The 27674-nt window shown below is 35.0% G+C and overlaps 2 protein-coding genes across 10 annotated transcripts; one reads left to right on the top strand and one right to left on the bottom strand.

Moving 5' to 3' along the window:
* Positions 1–623: 623 nt before the first annotated feature.
* On the bottom strand, positions 624–16593 carry LOC6585796. The gene is made up of 7 exons (XM_044007164.1): positions 16377–16593; positions 7284–9082; positions 6487–7197; positions 5729–5882; positions 5268–5630; positions 3928–4683; positions 624–3819 (listed from the first exon to the last, which is right to left on the bottom strand). Exons 2-7 carry the CDS (start codon positions 9035–9037, stop codon positions 2149–2151), a joined length of 5409 nt encoding a protein of 1802 aa, XP_043863099.1. The 5' UTR covers positions 9038–9082; positions 16377–16593; the 3' UTR covers positions 624–2148.
* Positions 16594–17503: 910 nt separating this feature from the next.
* Positions 17504–25606, top strand: LOC6585795 (transcriptional activator protein Pur-beta). 9 transcript variants are annotated; one of them, XM_032732924.2, is made up of 10 exons: positions 17512–17736; positions 17797–17911; positions 18331–18523; positions 18785–18844; positions 18923–19035; positions 21150–21252; positions 21322–21455; positions 23637–23758; positions 24812–24917; positions 24996–25606. In XM_032732924.2, the coding sequence occupies exons 3-10, from the start codon at positions 18481–18483 to the stop codon at positions 25149–25151; spliced, it is 837 nt and encodes a 278-aa protein (XP_032588815.1). In that variant the 5' UTR covers positions 17512–17736; positions 17797–17911; positions 18331–18480; the 3' UTR covers positions 25152–25606. The 9 variants fall into 9 exon arrangements, with proteins under 9 accessions (XP_043863098.1, XP_032588815.1, XP_032588814.1 ...); XM_032732923.2 differs by having other exon boundaries at positions 17797–18031; XM_032732925.2 differs by having other exon boundaries at positions 17514–17736; positions 17797–18031; positions 21337–21455.
* Positions 25607–27674: the final 2068 nt, after the last annotated feature.

Raw genomic sequence — 27674 nt, 5'->3', positions numbered from 1 at the left:
CTACGTACGCACGCATAAACACGCATTGGCTGCAATGGTGGCTTACTATGGGAACTTAGTCTTGAATAACTTTTCTTGTGGATGAACTGGATGAATATGTATACCACGTGATTGAGTCTGTGTCTTTTAACAGTGGCACATATAAATACATATTTATGTAGATATGTATATATGTACAACTCCAGATCAAAAGGATATGGCGGATATATCTAAACTCAAAACTGTGGGAGTGGAAAATCGATCTGGCAGCGTTTGGGCAGTGGATGAGTATTCTGCAGTCCGTAATACCCAGCCAGATGTGGTAAATGTACTTTAAATGTGACTGTGAATACACGTATTTATTAGTTTTCTTACCTGCTGCGTGCGATTTTAACGATTAGGATTAGCAGACCTCAAAAAGTACATGATTATATTAAACATTATTTATAAGAACTAGATGGGTCAAGCTATCCATGTGTGCCTGTTCGCCTATTATTCTGTCCAGCTATCGGTCTATCCAACCGTATGAAGTTATGAACTTATCTCGTATAAACGCATCTCGCAAGTCACTGAAGCTAAAGAGATTTCAGAAAGAAGCACATACATATCGCTATATATGGATATTATATTAAAAATTGTATGAGTGTACATAAAAACCAAAACATTTATTCGAAATGGTATTATTTAGACGAATGTAAATGCAATTATCTACATATTAAGTATACCGATCTTATCCATAAGCCCTAACCTTTCACATACATAGCTATAAGCTTGTTAAGTTTAGAAATCACTCGAAATATTATAGATGACATTTAAAGTGAGTACTTATTAAAATTCATGCTTAATACGTATAATTGGAGCTACGTTTATACGCCGCCAATAAGAAATCAGAAATCACGGACAGTCTAGTAAATAATAATTTTTTCAATATTATATTTAATATATCTGAAATTACTTTCGTTCAACTAGTAACCAGTCAATAATTGTCAACACAATACAAAAAATAATAATAAAAATAACATGTAGGCGTATAAACATAGTATTTATATGTGTATATATAATATTAGAGCAGTTCTACACAACGTCGATTATCGATATATGTATGTATATTACAAATACCACCAACTCGTTTGTTCAGACAAAAAAAATGTATATTCAATATATATATATATATATATATATATATATTGAATATAAATGTGGTCTTATACACATCGGCGATAAAATCTAGCTAGAGCAAAAGTAGATAGTTTATAATGCAATCAAACGCAATTAAGATCTAAGATGCCATTGCTTTGCCTACCAAATAATTAAACAATTAATTTTGCTAGAATTTTAAGTAAAAATCAAGATATACCTATAATGTGCTCATTGTGATATCTTTTTTAAACAAATATTTGTTTTCCGTTTTTCGCAGACTTTTGACGAGAACGAGATATTGTAATGTACAAGAGAACAAAGCAATTTTTATTATATGATAACAGCGCCATTGTTGATATTTACAACAACATAAATGGAAATGCAAAATAAATAAAAGAACGAAAACCTAATTTAATCAATAAATCATAAAGTGGGAAAATTCTAGTTCTTAAACTTAAGCGTAAAACACCAACGATAATAACTGTTTCATATATCACGTTTTTTTGCATTGTTCTTATTTTAGTATAGACTCCACATACCAATCTATCAGCATAGTAAGTTCATATTTTAAGTATTGTCTGCACAGAAAGAAAAAAATTAATAAAATAGGAGAGAGAAAGAAGAGTAACTGAGTCTATATAAACATAATCTATTTCTATATTCGAATATTGTAGACTTCAATAATTTGAATAGTTATAGGATATATAACACGTCTATTGTATAAAATGAACTAATGTCTTACGTTTTTCAGCTTCAAATAAAATAAAATAAATAAAAATATAAACATATATATGTATATATATTTATATGTTTAATTTATTACGCTTAAGCTTTCGTTAATGCTTATAAAAGAAATTTATTACGCGGAATCTTTGGTTATCTTGTTTAATTGTTAATGTTACTGAAAACTATATATATATATATATATATATATATATATATATATATATGTATGTATGTATGTATGTATGACCGGCTTAGCCGGAGAGATTGCTAAATGAACTTATATTGTAGCTGCTGTGGTTGTTTTTAGTATCCCGTATAGCCGCTCATATCCGTCGGCTTAAGCCGGTCAAAGACGCTTAAATGGTGCGCTGCTGGATGTCCTACGTGATGGTGCGGATGATGCGAATGCGGGTGTGGATGTGGGTGTGGATGCGGGTGCTGATGTGCATGTGCAAAGCCAGTGTAATTAGCCTGTTGCCCATAGTGGGCATATGGATAATTTGGGCTGGGCACATGCAATGCAGGCGTACCACTCTGCACGCTGTAGGGACCATATTCGGGTGCTGATGCACCATGCTGTGGACCATAAGGCGGAGCGTACATTGGGTTGACATTCACCGTTGGCATCGCATGGGCCATGTGCATATGTTCCATATACATTTGCGGATGTGAATGCGAATGCGGATGTGGGTGTGGATGTGGATGCATCACTGGTTGACTTCCATCAGCAGCTGTTGCTGTTACCAACGCGGAGCTAATCAAATGGCTAGCATGTGGATGTGCATAGCCACCCTGACTATGATTGGGGTAGTCGCTGTTGTTGTTATTGCTGGTATTTGTGTTGCTGCTGGTCTCGGGCCTGCTAGCACTGCTGTTCGTTTGGTCCAAATGTGCATCAATATTCGTTGTAGCTGACGATGCGGCCAAACTGCTAACAGAAAAGTTGCTAATCACATTGTTGTTCGATGTAGATTCCGTATGAACATTCTTTTGCTGCTGCTGTTGTTGCTGCTGTTGCTGTTGCTGCTGTTGCTGCTGGTGCTGCTGGTGCTGCTGTTGCTGCTGTTGCTGCTGGTGCTGCTGGTGCTGCTGGTGCTGCTGCTCCTGTTGTTGTAGTCCCAATAAACGACTTTCAACAGCAGCGGCTGCCGCAGCTGCTGTTGCTGTGGATATAACGTTGGTTTCATGCTCACTTATTGTTGGTATTTGATCAACGAGAGATTCTAGACCCGACAAACTCTTACGCGACATATCGGCGGAGGCAACTTGACTTGACGGCGTATTACTAGTCAGTTGCGGACTTACATTTATATTATGATTTGAGTGGGGTGAGGATACCATGTAAGATCGACTATTGCTGTGCTCAGTATAGCGTTGCCAATGCTCAGCCGGATCTGGTAGATAGTTAAGTTGCGCTTGCGGTTGATAGTGACTAACGGGCGAAGATTGGGATTGATTGAGCTTTTGGGCGGATTGTTGTTGCTGTTGCTGATGATGTATCCACTGCTGATAATGTTCGGGTACATGTGTCAGTGGCTCCATTTGCGATTTATCTGCCGACCGGGTCAGTAGATTAGTGTCCTGGCCATCATTCTGCTCGCTTGGCGGCTCAAAGTCAACCCCAGTACAAATATTTGGCGAGCTCGGCGGTGGTGTTTCGCCTAAATGAGGTTGATCTCTGATGACTGCGCCAACAGCAGCCTGCATTTGGTGATGATCTGTTTGTATAAGCTGCATATGCTGCTGTTGCTGGTCTTGACCGACTGGCGGGTAGCTACAGTTTAGAGCTGGCGAAGCCATTGGCGACGCAGATGCTGTATATAATATGTGTGAAGGCGGCGGCGTATTATATAAGCTAGGTAGCGCTTGATGGCTCTGACTCTGTGGGGATGCAGTATTATGCTCCATTGAAATCGAAATCATGCCTCCAGTTGGTGTTGCATTTGCCGATTGTTGCTGTTGTTGTTGTTGCTGCTGCTGCTGCTGCTGCTGCTGCTGCTGCTGCTGCTGCTGCTGCTGCTGCTGCTGCTGCTGCTGCTGCTGCTGCTGCTGATGATGATGATGATGATGCTGTTGCTTGACGTTTATCAACATGTTCTCTAGGCTGGGCTTTAGTTTTTTGGGTCTGCCACGTTTTTTCTTAGTGGGTAACTCAGTACCGTTGCCGTTGCTACTATTAGCGTTTGTTGCAATCATCGATAAATTCAAAATGTTATTGAAATCGTGCTGGACCATTAGCTGCACTTTGCCCCCGTTTGCAGGGTCCATTAAGTCTTGGCCTTTAATTTTTTTGGGGCGACCACGTTTTTTCTTTTCAGGCAGCGACGGTGGTGCCGCCTGTGTATTCCCAAATACAGGTAAGTAATTGTGCTCATTGCTGTTACGCATTGACTCCTCATTGCTGGCATAGGTAAAACCATCACGGGGATTCACGTTGCTCAAACTTGGATTTGTATTGCTACTGAAGTGCGGCAACAGCTGTTTGTCCAGAAGTTTATTCGCGCAATCTGTGATGGGCTCATTATTATTATTATTAGTGCTGGGGTTATTGTTGACATTGTCGACAAACATAAGACTAGATTGTTGCTCCATATTGTTATTAGAGCTATTATTATTATTGGAGTTGGCTGGCGTTGGCAAATTCTTAACGGACTCCTGCTGTTCGCAGCATTGCCTAATACGCTGCTCTGTGAATATGCATTCCGAGTCATCCATTTGCGGTATTTGACCGTTGAGAAAGTCCCGAAATTTTTTCAACGCTGCATAAAATGGCACTTTGTCTGCAGCACGAGGCAGCTGAGCGCATCGCGCCGAAGATGAAGGCATCACCCAAATATACTGGAATGTAGAATAGAAAATAAGATGGATAACCTTAAATTAAATAGCATGTTTAGAAGTTAAATGCATAACTTTTATTTAGATTAAGTTTCATTGTGGAAAACTGAAATTTAGATTGATATTTGCCAAAGCACGAGTCTCTAATATTACGCAAATATGCTGCGGTAAGGGAGGGTGCTAACGAAAACCTGAACCATCTAAAATTTATGTATTCATCTCAAGAATATTCTCATTATCTGAAATGTGTCCAACTTTTGTGATATTCTGGTTAGGATGAAAAGCAAACAAATGGTCGATTTTCATCGATAATTCGGAAATGGGATCAAGTATTCCATTGCTGCTGCATATCGTCTACAGGAATGCTTTAATTGACTAAATATATCGCTCTGATATCGCTGCGTTCATACGAACGAGCATCTGACTATCCTTTTAAGTTCTTACTTACATGCACTTTTAAAAAGTCATCATACTTTAAATTGGATTTTGCAATAAGCTTACGGTATAAAAAGCATTAGGTTATGGCAAAATAGATAAATAGATAAAAAGATACCTTTTAAGAATAAATTAGATTCGTATATACTCACAGTATTAGTGCCTTCGACTCTATCAGGTTGCCGACCGAAGTGAAATTCCTTTTTGCCCGAGAATACCTCAAATATCAATTTGCCATTGAAAACGGCGACCTTGGGTCGAAAGCGCTGCAGCTTCTCAAGCAAAATACGGCTACCCTCCTTGATTTCCTTGCGCGTTAGATCCGCAGAGCCTTTGGTAGCACGTGCTACCATATTAGTAAAGCCGATGCCATGCTTAACCAACGTATAATCATCCTCAGCACTCATTTGCTCTTGAGTCAGGCCCGATAAGTATAGGCATTTCCAGAAATGATTACCAGGGCCGGCATAATGATGACCCTTATAGGCAGCGAACAAGCCGGGATTTATACCCACCTGTTTGTTAAAAAGTCCAGAAATTAGTCGTACTCTATATCAAATCAGTTCCAACAAGTATTCCAGCACAACTGGACTGTACGAAATTTACAACTCACTATGACAATATCGAGATTATCACAAAGATGATCGGGTATGGTACGCTGAATCACTTCCGCCTCAGACATTCCATTAAATCGGTCGTGCTTCTTACGCTCTTTGGGTTTCATGGCCAGCATATCTTCTGAGCCAACACCTCCATCTCTGCTACCGCTAAATTGATGTAGAGTGTGCAAAGAAAATATTATAGTGTGATAAAGCCAATATATGGTGGAGTAAATCTACTACACGAAAACCCATATAATAGTAGCTTAGAAATATATGCGCAATTTTCAAGATGTCTCCCATCCATACTAGATATTGGCCATCATTATTTGCTTATATATTAGAGGTCCTGCAATATCAATACAATTCCACCAAGAGCGATCTCTTCGAGACCTAAGTTGTATACCAGCCCGGCAACTATCATGGCTGGCTGAACCCAAAAATTTCTTTCATTAGGGAAACGAAAGAGTATGTGAGTGAGTAATATCAGCAATACATTTATATTCTGAGTATGATAGATGAAAGGGTCTTTGAAACAGAAATAATAAAGGCACCAGCAAATGTTAAAGCTTCAACCAACAGATCTAATCCGGTTGTCGATATTGGGAGTGCTGACAGTAGTACTGCCAACAGTTAACATACAACTTGATTTATTTATAACTGAAATGCTTTGGCGAAGATATCATCCTATTTCTGTCTTATCGATTGATAATAAAATGTTCTTGAAATGTATTTGCAAACTCTGGTTCTTATAGGCTAAACAAGTACTCACCATGGCTGTGCAGTGTCTATTTGCATATTGTCTGCTTCAATTAATTTCTTTTTACGACCCCTTCTCTTTGGCTGGGACCCCGAGCCTGGCTTCTCCTGTTGCAAGTCGAAATTGTTGGATTTGTTGGAATCTTGAGAGGATGCATCGCCAACCATTCGAATTTCCGTACTATGAGAATCAGTATGCGGTTCGCTGTTGGGCGTGAGCGATTGCTGATGTTCCTTAATGTTGCTATATATTTCACTGGGCTTTTGGGCAACAGTGACAACAATATCACGACAATGTGCTGAGCCTTGAGCTTGTGGTACAGGTGAATAGCTTGAGGCATTGGATGTGGTACCTGGCATATCGATAGCTGCTGAATGACCAGCTGGTGACAGAATGCTCATCTCTTCGGCCATAAAGCTGTAGGGATCAGCACTAACATTTTGTGACATTGATAGAGCAGACAAAGCACCTTGGGCCACTCGCACTTGCGGACTACTGCTAGATGTGTTAGTCGCTTGACTTTGATTATGTTTCGAGTTTAAGCTTAAGTCTTCATGTTTACTTTGTGCAAGTAAGCCAAGCGGTGCCACATGTTGCATCTGATGCTGCGGGGTTACCGAGTGTGTGGACGAACTATGTGAATTAGGTGTTAAAACATCCCCAGCACTTGTCTCGTAGCCATCATCTTGATTTTCTGTTTTAGCATTGCTCGGAGAAAGTGTTCTGAAAAATATGAAATATGTTAGATTGCCTTGAGAAGTGGTAGAAGGTATATCTGGACTACCAACTGAATTTCATACGTTACTCACAAGTTGTATCCTGAACAGGGATCCTCGTGATATTCGGTGATCATAAGATCATGATATTGCTCCGGCATCTGTTGCTGTGTATTAGAAATCGCATGCTGAATTGTTGATTGCTGTTGCCTCGGGCCATGGCAATCAATATGATGCCGATGTTGTTGCTGTTGAGCATGCTGTTGCTGTTGAGCATGCTGCTGCTGTTGCTGCTGTTGTTGCTGTTGCTGAATATTATGAGAATGATGGAGCGCAAACAATTGATCATGAGCATATTGCTGATGTATATAATTGACATAGTGTAGCGATTGCTGATGCTCCAGAATATTTTCTTGATGTATGTTGTGCTGTTGCTGCGGATGATGCAGCTGTTGTTGAAGTGGCTGCGGCTGCTGCTGCTGATGTTGTTGCTGCTGATGTGAATGTTGCTGCTGGGGCAGCATTTGTGCATACATGTTGCTCGGTAAATGAGTTTGCATGTGGGAGTGATGCTGTTGCTGTTGCTGTTGATTGAAGTGTTGTTGTCGTTGCTCATGTTGCTCCAATGGCAGCAACTGCCCAAAATTTCCTATGTTTCCAGCTGTTTCCTTTTCTATTTGCAAAAGCAGGTCGGCGGGATGATGTGGCTCTTGCTGTGAGCCAAACATATTTGATTTATAGCCATTCGAATCAGTGCAGCTCATTTGTAAACGATCTGAATTGCTAGTGAGTTGCTCCAAATGACCAGAGCCGGAGCCAGAGCCAGATACTGAAGCCGTGTCAGCGCTAGATACTGAGGCTTTATAGTCGTCGTGTGGTGTCCAAATTGTAGTTCGCCTTTCTGTATTTAAAATATCACCTGTTGTTTTTGTCGTTAATGTTAAATTAGTAGGAATCCTTAAATTCACGTTGGAAGAGGAGGAGTCTGTTTCACAACCATTGTTTTTATCAGTGGGCATTACTGGCATTGCACTGCTGAATTGGACGTCAGTAGTAGTAGTATTAGTAGTGTTGTTGCTGTTGATGTTGTTGTTGCGGCTAGTGCTATTGTTGTAATGCAACTTGCTATGCTGAATCTGCTCGGAATTTAGTTGAGCTGGTACAACTAGTTCCACTCTAGTAACTAACGCTTGCTCCGGGGCAATGTACGTATTTGTGGTATATATTGGCTGAACTTGGTTCTGGCCCACATCGACAGAGGATTCTTTTTCACTTTCTCTCTCATCTAAACTTTGGCCAACTTCTTTCTGACAAAAATTGGCCACATTTGCATCATTCTGCTGTAGAGCAGAATTTCTGGTTTCATCGCATATTATATGTGCTGCTTCCTCCTCTTCGTCTATGTTGTCATTAGCATCATTTTCATCGCCATCATCATTATCGTCATCACTATCCTTACCATCTTTTGTCTCTTTACAGTATAGATCTTTTTGATTACTTTCGCTTCCTGAATTATGCAGTTTCATCCCATTATATTCCTTTTTTTCAATACTATTGGACTTATCGCTAATGAAAGTGGAACTGTTAGAATCATCGCACTTGATAGCTAACCTTGCTGCTTCCTGATTCTCAGTGGTATCTGTATCTGCCATTCCACCCGCGACTCTAGTGAGAGCTATTGCCAGTGCTTGAACCAGTCTATATTTCAACTCGACAACGAGTATTAATATCTTTAAGATATCTTTACTAGATAATATCCCTATAGTTATTCCGGTTATTTTAAGTATCAATGTAAAGGAACTACTTATCAGCGGACTTATCTGTAGCGCACAATTTTTCACTTGCATTTCCCGTGTTGATTAGGCTTCATTAAAGAGGTTAAATCTTCGTTTCTGGAATGGAAACCGATATGATGAGATAAGTAACGGTACACGTACATAGAAAATGTGTTTAGGTGTATGTGTGCTCTGGGTTTTTTGACTTAGTAACAATCAAAATTTTATTAACTACACCAGAAACTAATTGCTACAGCTCTTCGTCCTGATCTGGAATATTACATTGCCACATTATTGAAATGGGAAATATAGTAAGCTGATTTTGCTAATATGTAAAATATATGTATAGATAAGTAGTTGTTACGACTGACTATTAATCACACACACATGCTGACACATCGGGAAATTATATGTTGTACAGTCTTACAGGTATTTATGCCCTGAACCTATTAAAAATGGGAAATCAGAGTATAATGGTTTTGTTAAAATGTATGTAACAGGCAGAATAAGGCGTGGCAGACCCCAGAAAGCATATTACTATTGAATTCAGAAACACATTTTTATTTAGAAATAAAAATAACAAGATTTTATTCATATAAACGTAATTTTATAACTATATATATATATATATATATATATATATTACCCGATTCCCATTCACAAAAAAAGGACAGATTTCGGATAGTTTGCTATTTTTTCCGACCGGGGAGAGATCTGTCTGGGAAAAGGAAAAAATGGCATCACTGATGTAGACAGAAAAATAGTACATAATTATTAAACAATTAATTGTACACACTGCAGCTAAGACTTGCTAGTTCCTGTGTGCATGTGTTGTTTTGTGTATGCAGAAAATAAGCGAAGAATTACTGAAATATCAGTTCCTCGAAGGGTTCAGAGAATCTCATAGCGAGCAGTCTCGACTAGAGCTTTCTTACTTGTTTTGGTTTTTATACTCATTCACGAAAGTGAAAGGAGTAAATTGGTTTTCTGCAATGTCCGTCTTGCTGTCCGTCCGTTTGTCCGTATAAACGCAGTTTATTTCGGCGCCATTGAAGCTAGAGACTTGAAATTGGAACACATACATATATCTCCGATTTATAAAGTGTTAAAATTTTCCATATTTGCTCACTAGGATTTGAGCTGATGTTTCGATTCTATAAATATGGGTGAAAAGATTATATATCTACGCCTACTAGGGGCGTCGCAAGTCGGACCTGAATATATAGTGATTTTTCGAATTCTGCTATATTTTAGGCACTATTGGAGACCTGAAATTTTGTATATATACGCGGGTTGACCACCCAAGTCCAACGAGCAATGGTAGATATATGTCAGCCCAAAAGGGGGCGTGACAAACCGCAAAAGTTTATATCTCCTACAGTTTATGAGCTAGAAGCTTCAAATTTGGATAGTTGAGTTACTGGTAATCGATGCCCCGAAAATAATTGTTACGCCTCTTTAGGGGAGTCCCATATCGAAAAATACCCTGTAATTTTCACATATTTTGAGCGTAAGAATTCAAATTTTTAATTTAGGTTACTGTTAGCTCGTTCTAAGAACTGGTCAAAAATGAGGAGTCTACGGCCATTAGGGGCGTGGCAATCGGCATTTACAGTGCCCGAATTGAGGAATTTATATGCGTGAGCCATATATGTATATATAAATAAGCTTAATAGATATGTATTTATAATACAAAAAGAAACATTTTTATGAAATTTGAAAAATATAAAAGAAGCTAAAATAACAAAAATTTGCGTGTGTGTGTGTGATTGAAATAGCTATCGCTCGAAGGGCTCAAAGGATCTCGTAGTCGAGCAGTCTCCACTACTTTCTTACTTTATTTATTTGTTTTATAACGAGCGGTAGGTTGTTGATGAATGCAGGGTACTAGTATTCTACTAGAATTCGTAAGAGTAGAATTATTTTACTGTTTTCGATAATTCGACAATTTTGAATGGTATACACATGTACATATCTATGTATATGAATTTTGAGTTACATGCATGAAAGCGCACAAGTGAAACATACTAGTTCTCTCTAGTATACCATAACTAATTCAAATGGCAGTCACTTTTCAGATTCCTCTAAGCCTACTTCGTCTGCTGTATTCTGTACATGCACATGCATGTGGACACATACATAAATGCAGCTGCACACATGCATAGTAATGTATACATGCAGCCATGCGCCCACATATACCTGATTATTTCTGTGTGTTTTCTGTGTGTGTGTGGGTGTGTTTTCATATTGTTGTAGTTTTGTTGATACAAGGGTCGCAGTTCAGTTCTACTCTGAGTGCATTAGTTTTTTGTATACTTCGTGGTCCTGGTTGTTGTTATTGTTGCTATTGCCAGCTTTTCAACCATTTTAAAATCCATCCCATGTGGGCGGCACACAATATACATATGTATACTAGTAGTTGTCTATCTATGTACATATATATAGATGCACAAAGGTTCGTGCATATAACATATAACATTTAACATACAAACTTTAAACAGTAGTATTTTTGTAAACTTATTCAAAATAAAAAATGTTGTAGGAATATATTGTTATTGAAAATTTTCAATAGTGCCACACACATATACATACATGCTTGTCATTGTAGGCAGCCAAAATATAAAAATATATGTATGCGTGTGTGTGAGCCTGATTGCATTCGTCGTGACGAGCAAATATAAAAACCGACGACTAAAATTGAGTCGGTCGATGAGAGCAAAAGCACAGAAGCAACTGCATCTCCTCGGATAATACTAATACATAATCGAAGCACGAAAGAAACAGTTGCATCGAATGTTTGCGTACACCGAGGCAAGCTACACGCTCATAAGATTGAAATATCTACATACGTACACACACATATATTATTTATTTCAGAGGTTTTATATGCAATTCGTTGCAGATCTTCTTTTTCGATGATTTTAAAGGGGCTCTAATACAAGTATATATATAAAAACATATGTATGTATATATATTCACATACCTGAACTCTATAGAGAAGTCAGGCAGACTGCCGAGGTCACAAAACCACGATATCTTCAATATCGTAGCTAAAGACATGGATAATAGAACTCGAACCTGGTCAGTTGTTAAAGAAAAACCGAATATTCAAATTTGGTGTTTTCCGAGTTATGCATAATTTTTGTTAATTAGATTAAATATACTATATTGACCTCATCGGAAAGGTAATTCCTCAAGCTACTATTTAGCATTTTCTTTTTTTTAAATTCAAGTAATATTACATGTTTTATGATGTTAACATTAATATTAGTTATATATACATACATATATAAAAATCACATTAAATTGTTGAATGGTAGGCCCACTGTAGTAGTATATTTGGCTCTCTCTTTTTTATGGCATGAGAGTCGAATGTGGCTGTGTTGGCGTCACCGACTCTATATTCACGCTTGCGTGTGTGTCTATGTATGCGAATGCAAGCCACAAAATGTCCAAAAGCAAGCTAGCTTTATACATTTTGTAGATATACACACACATACACCCACGTTCATAGATGTGAAACTATGTGTCGTAGAAATATACATATGTACAATAAAATATATATGCATATGTCTATGTGCATATGATGTATGCATATAAATGCACGTTTATGCGCTAAATTTTGCAAACGGATCTAAAGTTATTAATTTTAGTCATCAGTATTGCTCGTATCAATAGCAATATGCGCTCCTTAATAAAGCATGTCAATAATGTGAATAGCATAGCCATGCCAATCCTTATCCTGACTGAATATCAGTAGGTCAATTGCAATACAGACACTGATACTTAGATCAAAATATGTATATATATTGCTTTTATTGAAATTCAAAAGAGCAAATATTACGCATATTACATCTTCAAGTAAGAGTATAAGAAAGCAGCACTTACGCTTTTAATACCAACCGGTTTATATGCTAGCCGATATATGAATGTGTGTACATGTGCATATAGGTTATATGCATGATGTTGTATATCGCACTCACACACAAACATTATATGTATTTAAATCTACAGACAGTATCTTAATACCGTACGCTAATGCAAAATATGCATTATGGACTTGAAGGTAAGGATGCTGGTTAATTTGAGTATGACCTCAATCCAAAAGCTTATGGCATGCTAGTGGGAAGAGAGAATAATATTGAATTGATTGCTTCTTTATAGATATATTTTAAATACATTGGATTCCATAATAGTTTTATCTAACCAGACCCATCGATCCCTCCTAAAATATGTATAAATTATAGAATTGGGATTATAGAATTCCACCATCTTCTCATAGGCATTAAAGCATATTTTGGACGGCTGATCTGACTGTAATAATATTTCAGTGTCTTCCCAATAAAAACACAACATATTTTTTCATTTGCGAACAAGTGTACATACCCACATTTATATATAATAGACAATACGACAAGTAAGAACGTTGCAGTCGGGCGTTACCGGCTGCGGAATACTCATTCACATCCCATCAGCAATTTAGTAGCTAAGTTTAGCTCTAATACTGTAGAAAATGCAGTTTTTCCCGATTTGCCACGCCCCTACTGGGCGTAGACACCTCATTTTTGGTCAGTTCTTAGAACGAGATAACGGTACCCTAATTGCAAAGTTTGAATGCTTACGCTAAAAAATGTGAAAGTTACAGGGTATTTTTCGATATGCCACGCCCCTAAAGATGCGTAAAAATTATTTTGGGTTAATTGATGCTTCTAGCTGTTATACTTTAGGAGATATAACCTTTTGGGGTTTGCCACGCCCCCTGTGGACGGACATATATCCGACAAAGCTTTTTGGTCTTGGGTGGTCAGCCTGAGTATATATACAAAATTTGAGGTCTCTAGCATTAATAGTGTCCAAAATATAGCAGAATTTAAAAAATCACTATATATTCAGGTCTCATTTGCCACGCCCCTAATGGGCGTAGACATATATTTAGTCAGCAGACTTTATAGAATCATAACATTAGCTAAATTGCAAAATTTCAGCGCTCTAGCTGTAAAACTCTTGGAGATACAGTTGTATCCGATTTTCCACGCCCCCAAAGGGCGTACATATATCCACCATAGCTCGTGATCTTGGGTGGTCGATGCGGATCTGCATTCCAAATTTCAGCTTTCTAGCTCTTCAACTAATATGATTTCTGGCATTTCTGAAAATGCATTTTCCAATTTTAACACTTTATAAATCGGAGATATACACGAGTATGTGTTCCAAATTTCAAGTCTCTAGCTTCAATAGCGCCGAAATAAACTGCGTTCATACCGACAGACGGGCAGACGGACGAACGGACAGCATGACGGACATTGCACAAAACTAATATACTAATTCACTTTCGTAAATGAGTATAATAATTCACTTTCGGGAATGAATATAAAAATATGTAAGTAAGAAAACTCTAATCCTTTCCGGGACGGTCAACGACCACCGTAGAAAACAGGGAAAATTTCGTGTCAGGTCGGGACACCGGGACATTACCTCCAAAAGCAGGACATGTCCCGGAATTTCAGGACAACCCTAGGACTGCTAGACTGCGTCATCCCCTGAATCCTTCGAGGATCTGATATTTCAAAAATTCTTCGCTTATGTGTTGCATACACAAGAAACAACACTTGCACATGCACAACACAATGTGCACAAAGTCTCCACTATTTCAAATACGCCTCTTGTGAATTTTGAGAGAAGAATTTAGGGACCGTGCTCTCAAGATAGAATATATAATTTTACAATTGACGATAAAGTTATTAATCGATAGCATTCAAACAAAACTGGTATCATTTTTTTTTTTTAAATAAGTTGGACCTGCATTTCTCATATAGTTAATCATACCCTGATTTGCCATTTCTAATGGGTTTAGGATATAATTACGATCCATAATGGATTAATGTAATGGTTAATGTATACATATTCGAAACTGAAAGTAGTTCACATATAAATATTCAAATAGATTTTAACGTATTAAAAAACTCACAGACTATGAGTCTTCAACTAGAGCTTTGCTAATTTGTACGGTCAGTAGGAATATAACTTATAATTTGTAAATAGCTGAGGGAGGATGTATCCTCTAAAACTGTGAAAAATACAAGCGAAAATACAATACTCTTCTTTCGATTCGCAAAAATTATTAGTTAAATTTAAAAGAATCGTTTTATAATTTAAGGAATCATAATAATATAACCCAATCGAAGAAAAACCTTCTAATTGTTTATAGTGTATTTTAATTTAATAAAATAAATATTCTATTTCTATATTTCTATATTTACGAGGCGAGAGATAGACAATTCGCACTACGGGCATATCGATATATATGAATGTATATCGACCCTGTGTTGGGATAATATCTTTTTGGTGGTACTCTTGGAAAAATATTGATGATGGACATTAGCTAATAAAGTCTCGCAGTCATTTTAGTTTCTGAGAAAAGGCTTCAAGAAAATGCAAATACATATATCGATTACCGATACATTTCGACTTTGTTTTTGCAAATAATAATGTTGGCACATTATGTTTGCCGGTTGTTTTCGAATAATTACAAAAATTATGGTAATTAAATCATTAGACAATAATGTTTAGTCATGTGTAAACCAAAAGAATACAAAGATTACAAAAATATAGTTTTTAGCGGGTTGTTGCCTGAACGATTTTTTTTTATAATTTATGTATTTTAATTATTATTTTTGTGCTTTCGACAACAGAGACAGATGCTTTATCAGCTATTGGCTGGGAAAATGCAGAGAAACCAATACCAAAAATACCAATACCAATACCCAAGCATACACATACACTGGTGCACATACATAACTATATACCTAAATACTTATACATGTGTTGTATATTATGTATTTCTCGTCCAGACAGTAGGCAGGCATGCATCTTATGTCTGTGTGTGTGTGCGGCTGTATTGGTTTGTGTAAATGTACTGCATTGCTGTTTTATTCACAACAAACACATGAAGATACATCTTCATTCGTTTGTGAATATGCACACACATGCACAAAGGCTATCATATATTTATATATGCATATACATTCGAGATTTACAAATATATATATATATATATATATATATATATATATATATATATATATGACTACATATGTATATATACATATATATATATATATATGTATATCTCAAACTCTAAATTTGCCTCGATTTTTTATACACTTTATTTGTGATACATATGCATTCACAGTGTACACAGTTTTTAGCGCACACATACCCAGAGCCGTTGTCTGCATGTATTTCTTATTCGATGTATTTGAAATAAGTGTGTGGATATTAAAAATAATTACACAACAGAATATTTTCAAATCACACGCATGCACACACACACGCATCTTTGGTTTAATTGCTTTTGGTATATTTTACACAGAGCTTTAAATAGATGTTTGCAAATTGTAATATGATTTACCAAACTTGACTTATTGTATGTGCAACAGCCGCGCACCGAACGACCGATCTAACAGCAATGCCGCAAATATAAATACATACTATGTATCTAGATAAATACATACATATGTATCTTCGTTCATATATATGTATAAGCCGTAAATATGTATAAGCACTACGTTAAGTATATAAAACAGGCTTCCGCGGCAAACAACCGTACGGATGAACTGTGTATTCTCTTTTACCGTTTATTATCATTTCAATCTGAACTAGGAATAATATTTGGGAAGGTAACAGAATGTTAATAGAGCGTGAAATATCGTTTTGGCTATTTCTCTACATAAAAATACCATAGAATACTGAATCACATACATCTAAGTATTTTTATTCACTATTAACAAAATGCGATTGCACTGTGAAAGAAGTCTTCACTTAACATTATTTTTCAAATTTGTTTCTCCATTGAAAAATACCATAACATACTAAATCACATAAATCTAAGTATTTGGATTCACGTTAACAAAATGCGAGTATTGCACTGTTAGCGAAGTCTTTTACATTATTCATTATTCCCTTTGCAATTATTAGTACATTTGTACGTATTGTTGATGGCTGTTTTTTTAATCGTTTAAATATTCTTTATAATACTCAACAGAGCGGGATTCGCAATTATACAATTTTTATGAAATGCTTATTTTTTTATTTTTTTTTATAAAAATATTAATAAATTAAAAAATAAATTGCTGCTAGCATATGAATGAAAGTACGGGTTTCAGATTGTCGAGCAGTAAGTTTTTTTTTTTTTTTTGCTAGTATAAACTAGACAAGGAATTTATAACATAACCAATTGGGTTTTACAGTGTTTTTTTAACAGTTAGTTCTACTATGGATTTCAGAACAAAGTCAATATTAGAATTATAGTATTAATCTAATGTGTAATTATTAGATTAATATATATATATATATATATATATATATATATATATACATTGACTTTGTCAAGTAAAAGCAAAAGTGATTAAAGCAATATAATTTGATACTAAATCGTAGCGATGGAACTGCAATTTCATCAGTATGTCGTGAGTTTCGCAGAAAATAATCGAGCATTTTAAAGTGCAATCATTGGTGCGATACATTGCATTAGTTTAAAGCTTCATTTGCATATGTTGTCCATAACTTTAAACTAATAATAATATAACTTGAGTCTAATAGGAGAAATAGAGTATAATATCTATACTGAAAATACTCGATTAACTTAGAACATCTTTTTCAATCAGATTATATCATGACAAATATAGATCGAATTAAAATATTTGTTATCAATATCGGAATGGAAACGTCTTACGTGTCATCTCGAACAGAGCATCTCCGTCAAACTGTGTGTGAGTGTATATGTGCGTTAATTAAAAAAAAAAAAAGTAATTATAATTTACCTTCTTTAGTGATTTGGTCTGAGTTGTAATTATGAGACGCAGTGCATTCAAAAGCAAAGAAACAATCAAAATAAGAATATTATAGGTTGTGCGAATGCTTGTGTGAATACATGCGTATGAGCAAGTAATGTTTGTGTACATTAAATTCTTAATGCATTTTAAATTTAGCGCAATATTGTTGCATATTTAAATTGTGCCAATTATGTGATTTAAAAATTACATAAACTTGATGGGAAAATAAATGGTACTTACGAATCCCAGTACACACTTATAGTGTATATTTGTATATTCTTATATGCATGTGAGCATATGTATGTACGTATGTATGCTGAGCGTTCAAGGTTTTTGCAAGAATAGTTCATTGAGAAGTTTACATGTACTTGTTTATGAAAGTGTGTATACAGGCATCACATATACAGGTGCATACATATATAATTGTATGTATTGGGTTTCCAAAAAAGTCAAACGTACTAAAAAATGTCTTACAAATATGTATATACATGTATACACACATTCGGGTTTTAATGTTTATGTATTGTTCAGTTGGTAGAGTGCGAAGCGAAACTTGCTTGTATGTAAAAATATTGTAAGAGGGGCAGTGGAAAGGCAGAAATTGGTAAATCAGTTAACGGAAATCATATTTCAAAATCACCAAAGCTGTATAACCAACGCTACACTCGAACGTTTTTCACAATGTCTGATCTTGGAAGCGGCGACGATGGCATGTCAGGATCAAGTAAGTTTCATTCTGCTCCGAAATTAACTAGTTCTTGTACACCATTCAAACGCTGCACTTTCCGTTGAGATTTCTGAATTTTATTTTGAAATGATTATTTATTTATTTATTTAAAAAGATATTCATGAAACTGGAATCAACTAAAATTAAAATAGCCCACAAAAAGTACAGCAAATTATAACAATAAAATCACCAACCCGATTGTTAGCTTAATTCGCATATTCATGGAAATACTAAAAATATGTATATATCATTTTTCAGAATATAATGCGAGCAATATGGAAGGCTCTTCAAGTAGAAATGATTTTGAATCGGGAAAAGGTAGGACATTAAATGCACACATTTATCAATCGAATTTTTCATTTATAATTTATTTACTAATTATTATTGTCTCTTCAGCTAGCAGTGCTGTCGAACAAGAATTGGCGACAAAAATGCTTCAAATCCAATCGAAACGATTTTACTTGGATGTTAAACAAAATCGTCGGGGACGCTTTATAAAGGTGGCTGAGGTAAATATATATACATCTTTATCTTTATCTTTATATATATATGTATAAAGATCATCGACTTTGATGTGTCAGATACCATTGCCATGCAAGATGCGATTCCAGTCTAGCTTAGATATCGTTCATCCGTATTTGCAATGGAGGAGAAAATTATTTTGACAAAACTTAAACCGCTTATTTCTGCATGCTGAGAGAGGTATCGGTACCCAGAATATTTTTAAGAGAGACTTTGAGTGACCAAAATATTGCATTAATAATTTAACTCATTCTTTTTCTATAATTGTTTTCATGGCATATTTTCATTCTTTGGCTGGACTAAATTATTTTGACATTAATGTTGATTAAATAAAGTGAGAGAAGAACTTAACAATGGTGATAGCAAAAAAAAAAAAAAAAAAAAAAAAAAAAAAAAAATATATATATATATATATATATATATATATATATATATATATATATATATATATATATTTATAAGAAATAAACCCTCAATTAACATCAATGACCTTCTGTAATGTTTCTAATGAAATATCTTACCAATGTCCTTGAACCTCGGCAATCAGTCTCCTTGGTCATTCTTGAAAAGTTAAAGCTACGTTTTACTTTTATATAAGCCCACATATTATCTATATTGTTGAAATCAGGGCTGTGAGGTGGTATTGTCTTCAATATCCCTCGAAAATTCAGTTCAAATATGAGCCTTATGACATGGAGAGTTGTCCTGCTGCAGTATAAATGATTTTCCAATAAAATGGTGACCAGAATTCGATGCGCGGTTATTCAGGACATGTAAATAATTGACCTTCTTCATTGTTCCATCAATTAATATCAGATAAGAGAGGCTATTGACGCAAACGAAACCCCAGAGCACTTCAGATTGTTCACCATGTGACACCCGCTCGTACACAGACCATTTTTCTTTGGGAATATCCTTTGGCAACCTGCCATAAATCGCTTTTTTTTTATCCGTGATACTCAAAGGAACTATCGTCTATCCAAATTACTTTATTTTATAGTGATATTAAAGGTATTCGAAAATCTATAACGTAGAAAAATTTGTCTTCCTTCGCCGATTTGTGATAGTTTTTCTACTTATTGATAATTCTTGATTATTTTTGAGTTTAATCGACATGACTTTTAGGGAAAATCTACACATTTTCTTACAATTTTATCAATATGATGCGGTCTTCTACAGGTTTTTTTCGTCCCGATATGGACTTTTTTTTAGTGTGAACGAATACTTTCGACTATGATGGTGTTTAGTTTCGTATTGATCTTTATTCTTCTGAGCCTGGGTTTACATACCCAGACTTATGCATATGTTCAACCCTTAAATCTAGTGCGTCTATTATTATCCTCTCGCTGAGTTTGTCTCTTACATAATCTGTCGCTAAGATTGCAAGGGTTAATTTTAATCTGTCTATTTATAGAGTGTGTATTCGTATATTCATGCCTGAGCTGAGTGAATCAGTTTTCTATTTTTAGTTAATTTTGTAGTAAATTGCTCATAGAGGTACATTTTATAAGTTTGTAAGGTATTTCACGGAAATACCTGCAATATTCTTCGTGATCGATTGATTTTTTCAAGATTTCACTTAATCACGTGGTTTGCCCATAATTAATCGAAAACTATGATAAAATATTGGCTATCATTAAGGAGGACACGAATAAGATCTTAAGAATTAAAATATGTACTTCGTAACGCAAGCGAATTACCGAAAATGAAAATGAAAAGGAATGTCAAAATACTTTTTCCAACCAAAGAATGAAAATCTACAATGGAAATAATATATGTTATCAATGCAATATTTTGGTCACTTACACCTTTTAAGCTTTGCTCTCTCTTATAAATATACTGGCTACCGTTACCTCTCTCAGCATGCAGAAATAAACGGTTTAAGTTTTTGTAATGTGTTGCCAAAATACTTTTGTCCTCCATTGTATGTATTATTTTCTTAGTATCTCTTGGGGACTTTTAATCTTTACTGAAAGGACATAAAAGGTATAAAGACCAGAATGATGGAATGGGGTGTTCAGGGTATTTCGTAGTCAGAAACTCTTTGACTAGAACACTCCACACTACAATTATAACTAATGTATTTTATTATTGTTTTTAGATTGGAGCAGACGGCAGAAGAAGTCAAATATATTTAGCTCTGTCGACAGCAGCTGAGTTTCGTGATCATCTATCATCTTTCAGTGATTATTATGCATCTCTAGGTAGGATATTATTAGAGACTATTAACATTTTGTTTAGTGACATGCCTTTGAGCTTAAAATCAAATCAAGTTAATCGAAACGCAGGGCCACCAAACACTGACAATTTACCGGAGGATGGCAAATTAAAATCAGAGATGATGATCAAGGACAATCGAAGATATTATTTGGACTTGAAAGAAAATGCACGAGGAAGATTTTTAAGAGTAAGTATGAAATTTTACCTTTTATGCAGCTTACGAAAAACGAATACTTCCTTGGGATCGGTTTGTGTTACTATGATTTGCTTAATACGAATGCGGAGTTATTACATAAGAGCTAGAGACTTGAAATGTTCTTTTAAATGTCAGCGCGGATATCGAGTTTATCTAAAAAAAATCGATAACTACTCTCATAATTTTGTTTTTGGTATTGTTCATGAACATACAGTGGCTCACAGCTTATTTCGTGTAGGGGTATTCCCGTTAAACCAGTAAAGATATCAAAAAAATGTAAATGGAATCTTATTTATCAGTCATTCATTATGTATTAACGCACTTAATTATTTTTATGTTCTAACAAATAACATTTAAAACTAAAGAAAACTAAAATGATTGGATATTTCTATGGCACAGCTTATTTGCTTTTTGTTTAATCATATCTTTTAAACGCGATTCCATCGAGTATAACAATTTTCAGGTGACTTGGATGGAGATTCTTGTCCATTCTTCCAATAGGGCCGTTTTGAGGTAATTTTTATTATACCCTGAACCCATTGAAATGGGAAATCAGGGTATAATGGTTTTGTTGAAATGTATGTAACAAGCTGAAGGAGGCGTGGTAGACCTTTGATCAATGCGGCGAGCTGAGTCGATTTGGCCCTGTCCGTCCGTCCGTCTGTCCGTATGTTTGAACGCATCGATTTCAGAAGATATAAGAGACCTGAATTTTATTGAAAATGGAAAATCAGGGTATAATAGTTTTGTTAAATGTATGTAACAGGCAGAAGGAGGCGTGGTAGATCCCATAAAGTATATATATTCTTGATCAGGGCGATGAGCTGTAGATTTATATGTAGATTATTGTGGAATTCGATTTTTGTCAAAATTTACCTCCCATCCCTTATTCACCCCTCACCCTCACATTTGTAAAAGGCGTATTTCAAATACTAGAGGCTTGTGCTTTGGCAAGTAAGCCACCACTGCAGCCAAGGCATGTTTATGCGTGCGTGCGTATGGCTGTGTGTGTGCATGTGCGAATAATTTTTAAAATATCAGTTGCTCGAAGGGTTCAGGGGATCTCGTAGTCGGGCAGACTCGACTAAAGCTTTCTTAATTCTTTTCAAATGTCCGTATATATAGCGCGGATATCGAGTTGATCTCCAAAGCTCGATAACTCTTCCCGTTATTTTGTTATAGATTAAAAAGAATATCGAAAATAAGATATTTAATTATATCTGCTACATCTTGAAAGCTAGAGTCGCCAATTTTTATATGTGAATTTATATGTATATTATAGAATTTGTTATAATTCACCCTCCACCCCTATATCCACCCCATATCATAACCCATATCCAATCAATATCAAATACTAGAAAATTGTGCTTTGACACATACACGCACTTTAATTTTATAATCACGATCTGAAAGTTTCATGAAGAAAGTACATCCAAAAGAAAAACTATCAAACAATTAAGTTCTCATAGTAAGCCGACCCTGATCGGGATCGCCCTTCTAGACCCAGTTTTTTTGCACTTTGGACCGAATTCTCCGTTGAAAAGGATAGGTACATATATTTGTTATTATTAGAGAGAGAGCAAGGGAACATTGAGCGTAGAAGGATCTTTTGTTCAACAGCCCACCATCTCCGTCGAGCGCATGAAGAGAAATTGTGCTTTCGTATATTTTCGTAGCCCGAACCTAAAAGTGAGGAGCCGAGTAAATACGAAGTTGTGTGGGAGGTAACGCTAAAAAAGTAAAGAAAAGTGTGCAAAACGCTTTACACTACGTGTCCCGTCTATGTGTTCTGTGGTTAGTGGTAGTATTGGAAATAAGGGTATAATGGTATTATGAAAATTTATGTAACAAGAAGAAGAAGGCCATAAAAGGCGACAAGCAGTCGATACAGCCCTATCCGTCCGTCCATATGAACGCCGAGATCTAAAAAGATATAAGAGAAATGTTGTATGCTTACTCGTGTATTCCATACGCAGTACGAGTTTATTTATTTTATTTATTTCTTGGAACAGCGAGTACAATTTTATACTAGAAACATTTCCCATTTTCAATGTGTTCAGGGTATAAAAATATGTATGTATCATGTTTGACTATTTTGCTTACTGCTACATGTATTTACTAAATACATGTATAAATAATAATAATATTGAAATAAAAACTTTTATATTTTAGGTTTCGCAAACAATAACAAGAGGTGGACCCAGATCTCAAATCGCATTGCCAGCTCAGGGTATGATCGAGTTTCGCGACGCGTTAACTGATTTGTTGGAAGAGTTTGGAGCTAATGATACAGGGTAAAGTATTTGTATATATTTGAAAACTCTAGTCGAGACAGCTCGACTATGAGATCCCCTGAACCCTTCGAGCAATAGCTATTTCAATCATTTTTCGCGACTTCCTGCTTACACAAGACACACACACGCATACACACACACATATATGTGCACACATACACACACATCATACACACACACATACACACACATCATACACACACACATACACATCATACACACACACATACATAAACGCACACACCCAGAGATATTCATGCACGCATAAACACGCATTGGCTGCAGTGATGGCTTACTATGAGAACTTAATGGTTTAAAAACTTGTTGTGGATGGACTATCTTACAAAAGTGAGGGTGAGGGGGTGGATATAGGATATAAATTTTAACAAAAACCGAAATTGTATAAAATGCATATAAGTATATATATACTCCATGTGGAGATATAATTTTATAACTGATTTTAGATAAGGGTTTTTATCGATAAAATAAATAACAGGATGAGTTATCGGTTACTCGATATCCGCGCTGTATATACGGACATTTAAAAACAAATTTGTAGTCTCTAGCTCTTATATCTTCTGAAATCGACGCGTTCATACATACGGACAGACGGCTCGTCGCCCTGATCAAGGATATATATACTTTGTGTGGTCTGCCATGCCTCCTTCTGCCTGTTACATACCTTTCAACAAAACCATTATACCCTGATTTCCCATTGAAAATGTAGGTATAAAAAATATAGAATGGTTGGAATATCAGTTCTGTTCAATGTTTAAATTACGTTTAAGAATTATGTTAAATTGTAATAATCGACAATAATCGATATAAAAAATAAACAGAAATTTGATTATGTTATGAATTATATAGTTTATATAGTCTGGCAACCTTTCTTCAGCTAAATGCATACATTTTCACATTTAAGAGTGCTCATTCTAGAGTGCTAACGGGGATAGACTTATTTTCTGTCTGCTAACAATTCTTATGATCTATCAATAATGAAAGCATATATCTTAAATTAGTATGAAAAGTAAAACCCCTTTGTAATATTTGCAGATTTAAAGGTGATTTACCCGAAGAGCGGCATATGAAAGTGGACAACAAGAACTTTTACTTTGATATAGGACAAAATAATCGAGGTGTTTACATGCGAATAAGTGAGGTAAAAAAGTTGTGAAGTGCTCGAAGCAACTGTTTCTATCAACCCAACTCTATATTAAACGTTAATAATTTTTTCAAGGTGAAGAATAATTTTCGTACTTCTATAACTATACCTGAAAAGTGTTGGCTACGATTTCGCGATATTTTCAATGATTATTGCGATAAAATAAAAAAGTCTCCTGATGCTAATACTGCCGACAACATTGTACCATCAACAGCTAACAGTCTTAAATAATGTGCAATAATGAGTTAAATCATAAATTTATCCAACAAGAGATGCACACACTAAACATAAATTTAAAACCTTTTTTTTTTAATTATCGTCTGCGTATCGAGCAATGCAACTGGAGAATGACAGATGGAGAATGATAATGGACAGTATAATCAGTATGGATAATGGAGTGTGGTAAATCGTGGATAAGGAAAAATAGATAGAAAATAGTAGAATACAAGGGAAGCTGGAAGTGTTGTAGATGTAGACATAAAATTTTTAATGTGGAATCATCTCCCCCACTCCACAACATAACAAAATTAATAATGGCCTGACGGATATGTAAATAGGTTTTATGTATTAAGCCAGCTGCTAAAAATAAACCCAAAAACATGTGATCTTTTTCTGTTAAAATATCATCTCTTGATATAAAATGTAAACAATGGCTCGAAGAAAAATATGTGTATTTATATAAAATATTATTATATACTTAGAAATGTAGCATTTAGAAAGATTCTCACTGTATATTTGTAAATGTTTATTTTTTATCAGTTGCTTTACTTTTCGGTTGAAGGTGAAGAGGCAATATCAAATGCGTAGTATAAAGAAAGCCCATACCACCACCTCCCTCATTTAAAATGAAATGAAATTGAATTAAAAACCGTACGCCATCCTGCACATTTAGTTATGTAAATGTGAAGTGAAGAAACAAACGCACTATCAAGCACATTTCAGATACTATAAACTAACGAAATATATATTGATATTAAACACATTGTCTACTTAAAGAGTGACACAAGAGCGCAAGAGGTTGAAAGATTAGATCTTGGGTCGTACCGATAGAGCTCACGATTGCTATGTTCTGTTTTCCATTTGGAAAACTATCCATCAATTTATTCAAATATCTGATTCCTTTACCTGATTCGAACTCAGAAAATCAGAATCCTGTGGATCTAGTATTTATAAAGTAGTTGTACATAATATTCTTGGAATTTCTTTTGTTGCTGGCCAAAGTCATTTAAACTTTCTATTCAGCCTAATTGTATGTATAAATTTTTAGCATACTTATTTAGTTCTATTATGTTGCTTATTTGAATTGCGTACTGTGTGAATATTGACCAATTATGTGCAATACATATATATATATATATATATATATATATATATATATATATATATACGAATTAAGAATTCATCCACTATGTTAAATACAGCGAAAATCGGTTAAAGCTTATAATCTGTAGAAGTAAATAAAGACAGCTTGTTAGAACTATATATATATAGAAACCTATTCAAATGTCAACCTAAATATAAAAATGTTAAAAAAATTGTTAAAGCTTCTAGAAAAATATGTTATATAAAATAAAACAAACCAGTCTTAAAATTAAAACAATTAAAAAAAAAAAAAAAAACGTTTATAAAACAAAAGTTTCAATGTGATCACGTAGTATAAAGCAAAACCAAACAAACAACTTATTAGGTAACTAAATACAACAAATGCATAGCAAAATATTTAAATTTATATATATATATATATATATATATATATAAAGAAATAATTATAAATACGCATATATAAAAAAATATATATATATTAAAACCTAGAGTTATTTAAAATCATATTTTAGCCTATTCAATGGATATACTAAACATAAAATATAAAAAAAATAAAATAAAATATAACAAAAATGGGTATAAAAATGTATGCCAGGGCTACAGCAAACACAGCGACAACATTTTAATTATAAAAAATACGTTTATATAATAGTAAATTAATCTTCAATGTTGTTTGGCATATTCAGATTTTAAGAGATTTTGTGAAAAACTTCATGATAAAAATAAAGTTAAAACATAAACAAAAAACGATCTGCTGGACCAATTTTCATGGTATTGGATTTGTTGGATTTGTCTCCGCCCCGACTAGGAGAGTATATCTTAAAAAAAAAATAGTAATAAATTGACGTATACTTGAAAAACGCGGTTTTTTCCCTAAAGGTATTTTAATTTCGGAGCTGCCAAACTTTCATTGAGAATTTACTCAGTAGGGTTGATAACAGTGACAGTTTTCGGTCCTGCTCTCATGTTAAACAATTATTGATGCACATTTGATCAATACGTGAATGAATGAACTATTATGTGTATTTTTTTTAAAAGAGATTGAAAAACTTTACGCGTGCGCTCAGAAATAAAATATCTCGAAAGTTCTGGTAGGTACTGTTATATTTGTTTGTCTTAGACATTAATTTGTGTAAATTATTTATTAAGTTAAAGATTTGTTCTACAGTTTAACAAAAGTGTAAATGTCTTCTCATAGGTTGTCTCGATTGTTTTATGTGGTTTTGTGCGAGTGCATATTCAGTATTAGTATTAATAACATGTAAGAAGGCTCTAGTCGAGACTGCTCGACTAGGAGATGCCCTGAACCCTCTGAACCCTTAGCTGATATTCTATTCATTCTGCACTTTTATGCACACATGCAACCACACACACGTATAATCACGCGCTCTGCTGACTCCGCTGCAGTGTGGGCAATATTATGAGAATTTA

The sequence above is a fragment of the Drosophila mojavensis genome, unplaced genomic scaffold (assembly GCF_018153725.1).
Source record: "Drosophila mojavensis isolate 15081-1352.22 unplaced genomic scaffold, ASM1815372v1 contig_151, whole genome shotgun sequence".
Taxonomy (NCBI): Eukaryota; Metazoa; Arthropoda; class Insecta; order Diptera; family Drosophilidae; genus Drosophila; species Drosophila mojavensis.
The sequence above is the reverse complement of the archived record's forward strand: the minus strand, read 5'-3'. Positions and strand labels throughout refer to the sequence as shown.